This window comes from Ostrinia furnacalis, unplaced genomic scaffold, assembly GCF_004193835.3.
Source record: "Ostrinia furnacalis isolate ACB-3 unplaced genomic scaffold, ASM419383v2 OfSCF1452, whole genome shotgun sequence".
NCBI classification, from domain to species: Eukaryota; Metazoa; Arthropoda; class Insecta; order Lepidoptera; family Crambidae; genus Ostrinia; species Ostrinia furnacalis.
Genome location: NW_021131691.1, coordinates 561,886 through 574,040, shown reverse-complemented (window position 1 = coordinate 574,040; position 12,155 = coordinate 561,886). Strand labels below are relative to the sequence as shown.

General features: G+C 35.3%; 1 protein-coding gene across 1 annotated transcript; it reads left to right on the top strand.

Moving 5' to 3' along the window:
* Window positions 1–4,391: 4,391 nt before the first annotated feature.
* Window positions 4,392–7,050, top strand: LOC114352784 (uncharacterized). The gene is made up of 3 exons (XM_028304509.1): window positions 4,392–4,529; window positions 5,735–5,917; window positions 6,987–7,050. Exons 1-3 carry the CDS (start codon window positions 4,442–4,444, stop codon window positions 7,001–7,003), a joined length of 288 nt encoding a protein of 95 aa, XP_028160310.1. The 5' UTR covers window positions 4,392–4,441; the 3' UTR covers window positions 7,004–7,050.
* Window positions 7,051–12,155: the final 5,105 nt, after the last annotated feature.

The following is a 12,155-nucleotide window of genomic DNA, read 5'->3' as shown; positions in this document are numbered from 1 at the left end:
TCTTGGGATCCCAGCGAATATAATTAGAAAATATTGAAATCATAAAATATATTTTTTTAAACCGAAAGACTTGATTGAAAAGATATTAAACCTTTCAAATAATGTCAAAGTCTCTCTAAAATCTCATACCACCTAATAACCTAATCTCTACCACCTTGTTTTGTACGTCATATTACTGCCCAGCGAATATAATTAAAAATATTGAAATCATAAAATATATTTTTTTAAACCGAAAGACTTGATTGAAAAGATATTAAACCTTTCAAATAATGTCAAAGTCTCTCTAAAATCTCATACCACCTAATAACCTAATCTCTACCACCTTGTTTTGTACGTCATATTACTGCTAGTCTATAAGCTGGTACAAAGTCTAATGTTATTAGGCAGTCCGTTTTCGGGACACGTATTTACCGTGTACCTAACATCTTGTATGTATTGCGGTGAACATTATACATATTCGGCACATGCCTTGCTAATAGCAATATACATCGAAGAGGTAATGAAAATGATCGTTAGTCTGGTCTTTTCGATTAAGTTGAAGCAAAATAATTGTTCATAGTTTTATTTAATACGATATTACGTCATTGCTTAACAAAGGAAGATAATATTATAATGTATATGTTACGGCTAAAGATAGGTATGAACATAAACTTAAGATTAGCCGGCTAAACTTAAGTTTATCTTCGAGAAGAGGCTAAAGTTCGATAACATGTTAGTTTGCGTCGTGATATTCCATCTTTAGCCGGCTAATGTGCACATTAGCCAAAACGAAGCGGCTAAAAATGTATTCGATGGGCGCGCCAGGCCGGCGGAGGGCTTGAGGGGGCGGTGGGGAGACAACGCGCATTTTGTAATTTTAAATACCTACAGAAGATTCTGTAATGACCAAAATGGTTCCTTATTATTTTATTTTAATGATTAGGTAGATATTATTTTAAGTAATTAATATTTTGTTATTGTAATAATTGTAATTTTGAATACCTACTTAGGTACATAAAAGTATGTGTAATGAAAGTGATTATTTTTTAATAAAGTTTTCGTGTCAAAATACTAAACATTATTACGTTGTTTCCTTTGCCATTTCCTTCTTCATTTTTAGCCAAGGGCCTGCGGTAGGGTGGAGCGAAAAATTTTTTTTTACATTTGCGTTTGTGAATACCTCTTAAAAGTTGCATCTTGTTGTAGCGGTTACGAGAAAAATAAATAAAAAAATATTGCGACCATTTTTTAGCCCTCTACTGGCTGTTGAATATTTCATAAAAGTGAAAAAATAGGACTTTATTGCAAAAATCATAAATTACCTTAGAATAGGTTTTATTTGATAAATAATATATTTTTGTAACTTTAAATATAATATACATCGTAAAAAATAATTGTAAATCATTATAAGCTTGTCATAAACTTAAAACAATACTACAATACTTATTAAAAGCGCCGATTATAAGCAAAACTCACAGTCAGCGCGTAACTTTGCAACTTGAACTGTTGACATCAGAATTAGTCCAGTTACCTATTTTCTTCTTTCTATCTTTGTCTTATGTCTTTATCTTTAGTTGACTGATATGAATCAAGTAGATAGTTCGTAATTGCGTTGTCTAATTTTATTCTTCCAAAGTCAAAATAAAATCGAAATTAATCACTCATAGGGACCTATTTTAGGATCTCCTTCTTTGTTTTGTACCTTAATCAGTGTTACCACTGACACCTGTTTTTTTTAAATTAGATAGAGTGATTCAAGAGGAAGATTTTTAAGTATAAGACATTACGTTGTACCTACCTATGCGAAGCAGGGGCGAGTCGCTAATTGGAAATAAAAAAAAAGGTAAACAGCCCGTTGTATTTCTCAATCTTTAGTCGAAACTAATAGGAAAACTTCTTAGCCTGTTGTTATGTTACGATACAACGAATAAAACAATTGTTAAAGTGTTGTTTTAATAAGTATTCACATTTCATTCGCTTTCCATAACCAAAACAATCAGATAACTTCAACGCTAAACTACAGCAATATAAAAAATGCATACAAGAACTATTAGATAGTTTTCTTATAAATCTAGTAATTTGAGCACTTGTAATTGTCCAAAAGATGAGAAATAGCATTATTAGAAAGAGCATTTTCACTAGATCAGAAAAATTTAGAAAAATAGCAACAGGAAGTTTAAATCAGATCAAGCAAAGCAAGACTGAAATTGATTACATTATTAAAGTCTTTGTAATCAAATGTTAAGAAAATTACTTTAATTAATTAAACGAGTTATTCACAGAGTCACGTTTTTTGCACACCCTAAGCATCTTTTGTTAGCTATGATGTACTATGAAAAACAATTATGTATATCAGAGAGCTTGAGACAAATAATGGCAGCAAGAAAAGATTAGAGCATTCAAAAATCCGAATTTAACCTTTCATTGATATGAATTAATTTTAAAATAGTGAATGTTTCTAAAGCAAAAAATTGATTTAGAAACAATTGAACGAGCAATATTATGACATCTTTCAATACCAATAGAATTGCAATGTTCTAAATAAAAATTTTTAAAAAATCTAAATTTTGTGATTTTTCCATATATTTTTTCAATTATTTCTAACAGTGATTTTTCGAATTAAACTTTTTTATTCATAAAATTTATTTTCTATTTACAAAACACCTTTAAATTAATTCTATTTTCATCGTTCTGTTTAAGAATACAAAGATTTTAGAAAATTGCCATACAATAAAAAATAATTAAATTAAAACGACGGTAGAGGGCTAAAAAATACATTTTAAAAATAAAATAAAAATATCCTTGTTATTATCTTGCTCTCATGCAACTTTTAACAGGTATTCAAGTTCGTTTACGTAACTTTTTTTTTTAACCATACAATGACGCTCCACCCTAGCCTGCGGTTACACTTAAGTTTAGCCGGCTAGATATAGAAGAAACTAACATTAACACCTCGTCGAAGATAAACTTAAGTTTAGCCGGCTAATCTTAAGTTTATGTTCACACCTATCTTTAGCCGTAACATATATATTTTTTAATGAGTGTGCAATTGAACCTGCAATTGGAGCTAGTGGAGTACTCCAATTGCAGTGCGGTGATTTAGTTTGTGATTTTTATGGTTATAATGTGTTGGCTGCTTATGTTTGGTTGAATTCTTTTAAATGGTCGACTAAGTATACTGGTAAGGAAGATATTGTCCAATGGTTTTAGATTTCTTAAGATATTATGCTCCTTTATGTCATCATTTATTTAGTAGGTATCCTATAGATTACCTGGATAGTAACCTGCCTCCTATTTTAGTCTTTACAGTTCTTTTATTCGTGACTAAATTAAATTAATAACCAGAAATATTAAATCCATCAGTAATTTGTGGTAGATTATAAGGAACTGATAAATATGCATAATTGGTTATATCCCTGACGTCATCGACATAAATAGATAAGCTTGCCTCTACAATTACGTACGGTCATTAGGTGGTCTCATAATAGGAAAAGGGTCAGTGGTTTTTCAATCTTAAAATATTAGCATCTGTCTTTCCCAAGCATTATAATCTGGGCATCTTCAAGGCGAGAGTGAATAGGCACTTACACTTACATACTGGGCAGGTATGTACCATCCTAGACTGCATCTCAATTAAGGCTGTGGAAGCCTTAATTGAGATGCAGTCCAAACGCGGGTCAGAAGCAGTGCGGGTCAGTTGCAGCGCGGCTAAGGCACACTGAAAGCAGCGCAGTTTCAAAGCAGTTGCAACGCGGGCGGTTGTCAAAAATTTAAATATTCGAAAACCGCTTTCAACGCGCTGCTACCGCCCTGCGTCCGGTGTGTCATGCTAATTTGGCCGCCATCGCGCCATAGTAATACAACAGCGCGAGTCCGCGTTCGCGCCGCTTCTGTCCCGCACCCGCGCCGCTTCTGTCCCGCACCCGCGCCGCCTCGTTTGTATTTCGGCAGTTGCAGTGCGGCGCGGTTGGAGCGCGGGCCCGCGTTCAAATTTGGTGTGACATAGACTTCAAAGAGTATCTTGTATTACAACTTGCGCGGGCCCGCATTCAAACTGCGCTACTACTGCCCTGCGTTTGGTCTGCCCAAGGTTTTAACATCAGGTGTGGTTGCAGTCAAATACCTGTGGAATAATTCACGTATTTTGACAGTCAAGATCTCGCTGATGTTCAGAAGTCGTCCCATTGAAAAACAGTTTTAAATCCGTATTCGTAAGGGTAATTTCGATAGAACGATTATTCAATAGGATCGCATTCAGCGATTTGTTGTCGTTGAAGTTTTGTTACGTGAATAAGGTTACTGCTTCATAGCTACCTATGCATATTTTAACTTCAGAAATTAATGGTTATGGACCTACTCTATTTATATTATTTTATGGTTTCTCAGCCACGAACTTATATATTATGTATGAGGTAAATTTCTTAGTTTGTTTCCTACTGTGATCCGTCCCACATCTTCCATAATGATATTTCGTGTGGTATTTATTTGTTTATTTGCGGTACTTATTAATGCTGTAAACTCAGCACCGCCTGAGGAAGCTAAACCATTAAGTAAGTAGTCAAAATTGTAACCTATTACTAATATTAAACATGCGAAATTAACTATCAACCTGTTACTTTTAAAACGTTAAACTGCTGAACCGATTTACATGGGTATCTAATAGAGATAATTTGAAACAAGAGCAATAAAATAGCTGTAATAAAATAACGAATATTACAACTGTCTACAGCATTTTTGCGCACGGGTTATGCATAGCTTATTTTTATTGCTTTATGACCTAGAAATAAGAATAACAACAAAAAATTGTTCTGAATTTGGTTTTATGTGTAAAAAATAGAAAAAATCATATCAATGAATGTATGAAACGTGAACATAGAGATGATTCAATTGGTTGCCAAATATATTTTTTTCTTTCTTTCTTTCATTCTTTCTAATTATTAAAACATACCAAACATCCATTTAAGATTAATTCTCACAAGAGAAAATTTAAAATAGAGTCCAAATATTTATTAAAAATTAAAAGTTCTAATTTCCTGTCATGTTACATGGAAGATTTTTCGCATAAAAGTCTAACCCTATCATGCTTTCAGTATACTGGCTTTGGTAACGTCGTCTCTCAAATCTCACTATATTTTGATGAAAGCGTGCCCCTTGTTCTTGCGAATAAGCCCCCATAATTATTTATAAATATATCCCAATGAGAATGGGACGTGCATCTTGAGAGACATTCTACTATGAAGATGGAAAATTCAAATCGCTATAACTTCTTAAAAAGCAAATATTTTCGATTTGTAATCGCACTTTTTTATATAAATTTGCTTATATAATCAGAATATAATAAGTAAAATCCATGCGCAAAAAAAATTTTTTTTTTTGTTGACCTGTGTTATCTTTTGAGATTGTAAGTATGTATGATTCTGAGAATATATTTTTTGTGCTGGCGTAAATACATAAAGTATGTATTTTTTATTTCAATATTGAACATAAATTTTTTAAGACTTAGTATAAAGTAAACAGTTATAAATACTAAATATTCTCTGGAATGTGAAGATTCTCTTCAATAAAGCCAAAAATAACCAAAAAAGTAAATTACTTTACTAAACGAACTTGGTAGGTACTTACTTGGTATTTTTACCTGTTATCATCTTTTTTATATCTCCTATTTTTAGCTATGAGTTACTTACTTAAATCTTGTCGTCCTTTCCATGTATTTCTAGACGTCTTTTAAGGTTGTTTTATTTTGTTCTTCTTTCAGACTGCCCAGCGGGCGAGTATTATGAAAAATGCAAGATTGCTGTTTGCTATAAAACTTGCACGGATATCCAGATACCACCTCCATGCCCTTCCATAGCTGCTGGATGCTTCATGCCTGAGTGTCTCTGCAACGAAGACACGTTCCGGAACAAGGAAGGGAAATGTGTCACTTATGACGAATGCCGTAAGTATTATTAGTTCGTTCCATAATCATCATCATCATCATCATCATTTCAGCCCCTGGACACCCACTGCTGAACGTAGGCCTCTCCCATCCCAATGACTTCCACATCGCACGATTGGTAGCGCCTTCCTGCTACCTTTATCAGGTCGTCGGTCCACCTTGTGGGTTTTGCGGTACGTGGCCTCCACCCTGACACCCTCCCGTGCTGCTCCCACACCTCGGGCACTGACTCCGTTAAGCACTAGACGTATAGTTGGCTAAGAATATGTACAGCCTTTCAACAATATTACATTTACACTTTATGGAACGAAGCAAGCTGAAGTGGCACGGGACTATTCCCACCTCTCGTTCCCACCACTGCAACTCCTGTGTAGCCAGGATCTACAGCTTGACCGCCACAAAAACCCAACCAATGAAGGTCAAGTTTGTCCCGGGGGAAAGTTAAACTGTCATTGGACCCGCAACGAAATTAATCAGAAGAACATAGGAGGAGTTCGAAATTAAGGTTCGACTTCCCTCCATTGCAAAGCGGATGACAGGTGACAAACAAAGGTTTAAAAACCTTTAAGAAAAAGATTATGCACCACGGACAATAAATTAAATTAAGCTGAAGTGGCAATGGGCAGGGCACATAGTAAGCAGAACTGACGGCCGATGGGGCAGCAAGGTTCTGGTCAGTCAAGGTGGGACGTCCACAAGGTGGACCGACGTCTTGATAAAGGTAGCAGGAACGCACTAGATGCACGCCGCTACCAACCGTGCGATGTGGAAGTCATTGGGGGAGGCCTATGTTCAGCAGTGGACGTCCTGTGGCTGAAATGATGATGATGATGAGCGAGTTTAGTCATACAAAGATACGTAGCAAAGAACTGTAAAATGGCTATTTTCTAAAACTCTATTCTGTTCCAGATTTACTTTAATTAAACAAGTCTTATTAAAATTTGATACCTACCGCTGCTTTTATTAGGATTCGTTGGATAGAATTTAATAACTCAGATAAATACCGGCAGGTCGTTTCCCGTTAATATCGTTTTATATTAAATTTAATAACGAAACTTTTTTTTTTCAGTTAAAATGGAGCACTGACTGGCAAGATCGAAGTAATTACATAAATAATAAATCGATTTATACAATTTTAGTGTTACATTATTTTGTATTAATTTTCCCTAGAGTTGAAATAAAAAAAAATAGATAAAATTTTGAATAACTTAAAAAATTATACTCATTTCTTTATGCAAGTAGCCTTTTAAAAAGTACTTTTACACGTCCCAGTATTAACCCTACCACTGCTTCAGGACAATAAATGGGCCAGTGCTGAGAAGATCAGTGGGATGTAGTTTTTAATATTACACAGATAAATTGATTTTATGTACAAGATATGGATAAAAATGCTTCACCTACATGCCGATTGAATTATAAACAGTAAAGACCTAATTCGTATTCAAGCACTCTTAACACAAAAACAACAAAATGTAGACTATATTCCTAGTTCAGTTCCATTTATATTGTTCTTTTCATATCCCTCAAGGCATAGCTCCAAGTTTTGCTAAGTACTTAGCAACTCCATAAGAACTATGTTGGGAACTCAAATCCCTCCCCAACCTTCCACACAGGAACAACTAAGGTAGATATAGTAGGTTTTTACAAAAACCATTCATTCGGAACGAAATCGTATCGAACATTACGATTTTTATGTGGCTTTTGGTCAAACTATATTACGTGATATTCATTAACTTGACATGATTTTCTATTTGACAGATGATGCAAACTGTCTTTCATTTCGACTTCAAGTTTTTTTTTTATGTGATAGGTAGGTAAGTTGCCAATAAACAGTATTGCCTTGATCATGAAGATTTACTCTCCGCAGAGTTTTAGTCGGCCGATAGTTGGGCCCTATTCTAATTTGTATAAAGAATCGGCCAATACCAATGTGTGCACTTTCATAGATGTCCAATGTCCATACTGATTAACAGCCCAACCCAACTATCGACCGACTAAAAGTCTGTTAGATTTTATTTTTTATCTGTATCATAATAATATTTAAAGCAGGCAACGCAATATTGGGCGAACCTTTTGCCCCAACGTACATTGTGACATTGCTGTTCTTCGTGAAATAACGTAAATCAACATTAATAGAACCCAAAACTTAGTAATTGAGTGCAATATTGTCTGCAAAGTCGTGTGTTGCTGAACTTCTGGAAGTCTGTGCACAATATGTTATGCACAGAAGTTACATTTCTCGGTTTTAATTTGGGACACTGAGATACAGAAAACATTTTCAATTAATAAGTAAAATTAAACATTAAATTTTGCCTTTTCATTCGCTTTTTGGTTGCCATTTCGTATTATTTTGAGGTCTGTCGGTCTGTTTCAAACAATTAACCGAGTTGATGGAGAATCGAATGAGCTGGACGCCGGGCGATGATGGAGTCAGATGTGGTTACAACAGTGTGCTGGGTGCCGGGCGATGATGGAGCCAGATGAGGTTGACAGCAGTGTGCAGGGTGCCAGGAGTGTTCGAGTCAGAAGTGGTCGCAGCCGGGAGAACCCTAGATGTGATGAGTCCCCTTGCAGTAGTTTTCTCAGTCCAACTTAAGCAGATAAGCAGGTTTCCAAATATAGATAGAGTTCTTCAAATATTTTCATTTATAACTTCGGGTTAAAAGGAGCACTTAATTTTACGATTATACTAAGTAGTTGCAATCTGCAGTACCTACTCTGTATGAGCTCGTTTTAGTCCCAGAGGAAATCTCCAAAAGATGTTGTGAAAATATCCTACTTTGTAACAACTTGCTAAGCTTAATGTGCAACTTTGAATGATGTCTTAGGGGGCTCTGAAACTCGTGATTTTATAATACTTTCTGCTTTTGTGGGTAAAATTAATTTCATCGACGAAATAGATGCAAAATAAAAGAACAAAGAGGAATACAAGAAACTAGAAGGTAAAATCCTCATCACATATAAATAAATAAATAAATAAATCTTTGGACGATTTCACACAGCGCCAACTAGCCCCAAAGTAAGCAACTTATATGCTTGTGTTATGGGTGTTAGCTTAACGGATATATTACTTATATACTTTTTAAATACATACATTTATACATAGTAACACCTAGACCCGTCACAGAAATTAAAATTCATCATTTCAATTTCTGCTCGGCCGGGAATCGAACCCGGGACCTCTCGGCATAGTAGTCCGTTCTGAACCACTACACCAAATGGCCGACATATCTGGAAAGTCAATATAACTAATTGTTAAATTTGACAGATGTCAAATGACAAGTAATTAAATATCAGAAAAAAACTATTTTCGAACAATGATTAGTTTGACTTTCAGTACATTTTTAAACTATTAGTTTACATTTTGTTAATATTTAACCATTAGTAGCAAAATTTAACAATTAGTTATTTTAACTATGAATCAAAAAACTGGGCCTAGTCAGTGCCTGAGGTATGGGGGCGACATGAGACGTCAAACGTCAGCGAGACTTCAGATTTGTATGCCCAGTGGGTCTAGACCAGCGTTGCCAGTTCTTTTTTTCGCCAAGTCGGGACTTTGGTACTTTTTGAGTGAAAATAGCGGGAATCTTCCGTCAGAAGCGGGAGTCGGGACATAGTAAAAAAGAAGTTATTTGACTTAAAATTACGTTTACCTGACAATAGATAGCAAAAGTAGCCATAGAAAATGTATTTTAACAAAAAAATAATAAGTATTTTAAATCAGTACGGCTAGCACGAAAAACTTTCGAGTTTAAATGGTTTGCGTACTCGAATGGCCATCAAAAGATTTATAGTACGAAAACTACAACAGCGCCCTTGTGAACGTGTCGTAAAGTGAACTTAGTGTAAGAAATGGTTGCACGAAACTTATTTTGAGAATCAAAATTGTCACGTTATCGTTTAATTCGAAGGTATCGAATTTTATCGAATACGCAAACGATTCGAAGACGAAAGTTGTTCAATAGAGGTACAGATTTACTCTATCGTTAAATTCGTCTTTAGAATAAAAAAAGAAAAATCGAACTTAAAAAAGTTTTATTCTTTAGAATAATATGGCGTTTCAAACAATAGTCTGGTGAAGTGAGTGTCTCTCTCCGAAAAGCGGGATCGAGGCTGTCCCTAGCGGGACATTTAAATTTGATTTAAAAATCGGGACGTCTGGCAACGCTGGTCTAGACAAAGTGCAAATTATAATCGCAAACCAGTCGAAAAGTGGTCGAAAAGCCCTTTTTTTGTATGGAGTTTTGACGGATTCGATTTTCGATTAGATCAAAAAGTGCGTTTTGTCTAGGGGGGCTGTACAAGTATGTCAATGTCACCTCTCCCGTACCGCTCCCACACCTCAGACACTGACTGAGTAAGCACTACGACTATAGCCAGTTATATTAATGTTTCCTTGACATTTATGAACAACGTCATGACATAAAAAAACTAATAAACAACCGAATTGAGAACCTCCTCCTTTTGTTGAAGTCGGTTAAAAACAGCACAATTCAGGCAATATCTGAAGGTGATTATTTTCCTACAAATTCTAAGAACACTTATAGAGACATTAAAATCGTTTTTCATCTCGGAATGTTGATGTATGTCATCAAGAACTTCAAAGACGTATTACCTTCATTTCGAGTTACTTAAGTACTTTAAGTTATTAATGTTTGACGACTCTATTTGGAAGGGACCCAAAAGTTAATTCAAGCCTATTCATTAGACTTGCCCTAAATGCTTTAATATTTATTGAAACTGAAATGCTACTAGACTGAGCGTACCTAAGTACATTTTTCAATTTAGCAATTGGATTTTAGGTGATGTAATCTAAATTATAGCTCAAAGGTGACTGACGAACTGACATAGTGATCTATCAACGCACAGCCCAAACCACTGGACAGATCGGGCTGAAACTTGGCATGCAGGTAGATGTTATGACGTAGGCATCTGCTAAGAAAGGATTTTACGAAACTCCACCCCTAAGGGGGTAAAACGGGATCTATGCGTACGAAGTCGCGGGCGGTCGCTAGTTTTATTATAAGACTTTAAATTTTGGCGGGTCTAATAAAGAGTGGATTGGATTTTTGTTATTCAATTAACAATATTAATCTTTTGTTATATTTAATGGGCTTTATGACAGTTTTAACAGATAGAGTTAGATAGAGTGAGTTTGTTCAATAGATACCTACTTATTTATTGCAGAAAGCGTTGCATTTTTTTTTGGGGACAGTAATGTAGACAGGGGATTTCACTATAATAAGTACGACGGTTGCGCTACACTGGGTTAGTAGAGTTATTTTAAAACAAGAGCACTTTATAAAGTTTATCAAGTTTGAAAACTCCTTAGTGTTCAACCTATAGGTACCTACGAATCAAACAGTAGTAAAGGCCAGATAAATCTTCCACCGCTTCTACTCGTCATCAGCCGATACGTTGTCCCAAAGTGGTGGTAGGACAAGCTACAAAAATGCCCTGAAAAGGGCACATAATTTAATTTTAAACGGCCTATGCACAAATACCTTAGCGAATCTTTAAATAAAGATTCTTAGGTAGGTTCTTGCTTAACTTCTATAAGCCTTAACCCAAAGACATGGTCCTTGACATCGCAAACCAAATATTCCAGCTAAATCCTTTTAATTAATCCGAACAGTCTGTCCTTTGCAAACAGATAAATTATTTGCAAGCTCCGAACTTTTTCTTAGGGCATTCCCTATCCAAATTTATGCCCAACAAAGGGAGTGGGAGGGGGACAAAAAGTGGATTTTATTAAAAAAGTTCCCTCTAAAACACGGTCGAAACGCAAATGACCTTAATCAGAAAGTTCAAAGGTTTAAGGAAGTGTAGATTTATAACGTCGACATTATTTATGGTGCTATCAAGCCTTAAACGGTTTGGGAAAACATGTGAGCTTATTTACATCTTGTTTATAATTTTTTGTAAGAAGAAAAATGCTCTGGTTGTTTTTGTAAGCTTATTTGGAATTTTAAAACTGACGTGATCCGAAAGATAATTTTCAATATCAACAGAATTATCTCGGTCATTTCAAAACCGTGACGTCATCGAAGTTTTTCGAGACTCGCGATTTCCGCTCCAGGTGGTTCCTTTGGAGGCACCCCTTGTGAAGCCACGCGACAAATTTTAACGAACACCACGCAGATAAATCATTTAAACCGTAATAGGGTTGGCGATTTTTGGTAAAAATTTTGATTTGCAAATGCATCATATTTTTGTATAGTATTTTTCTCGTTTGCAT

Excerpts from the sequence above, each read along its gene's own strand:
- LOC114352784 (XM_028304509.1), top strand. The coding sequence starts at position 4,442 with ATGATATTTCGTGTGGTATTTATTTGTTTATTTGCGGTACTTATTAAT. Across the intron at positions 4,530-5,734 it reads TGAGGAAGCTAAACCATTAA|ACTGCCCAGCGGGCGAGTAT; the intron begins GTAAGTAGTCAA and ends TTCTTCTTTCAG.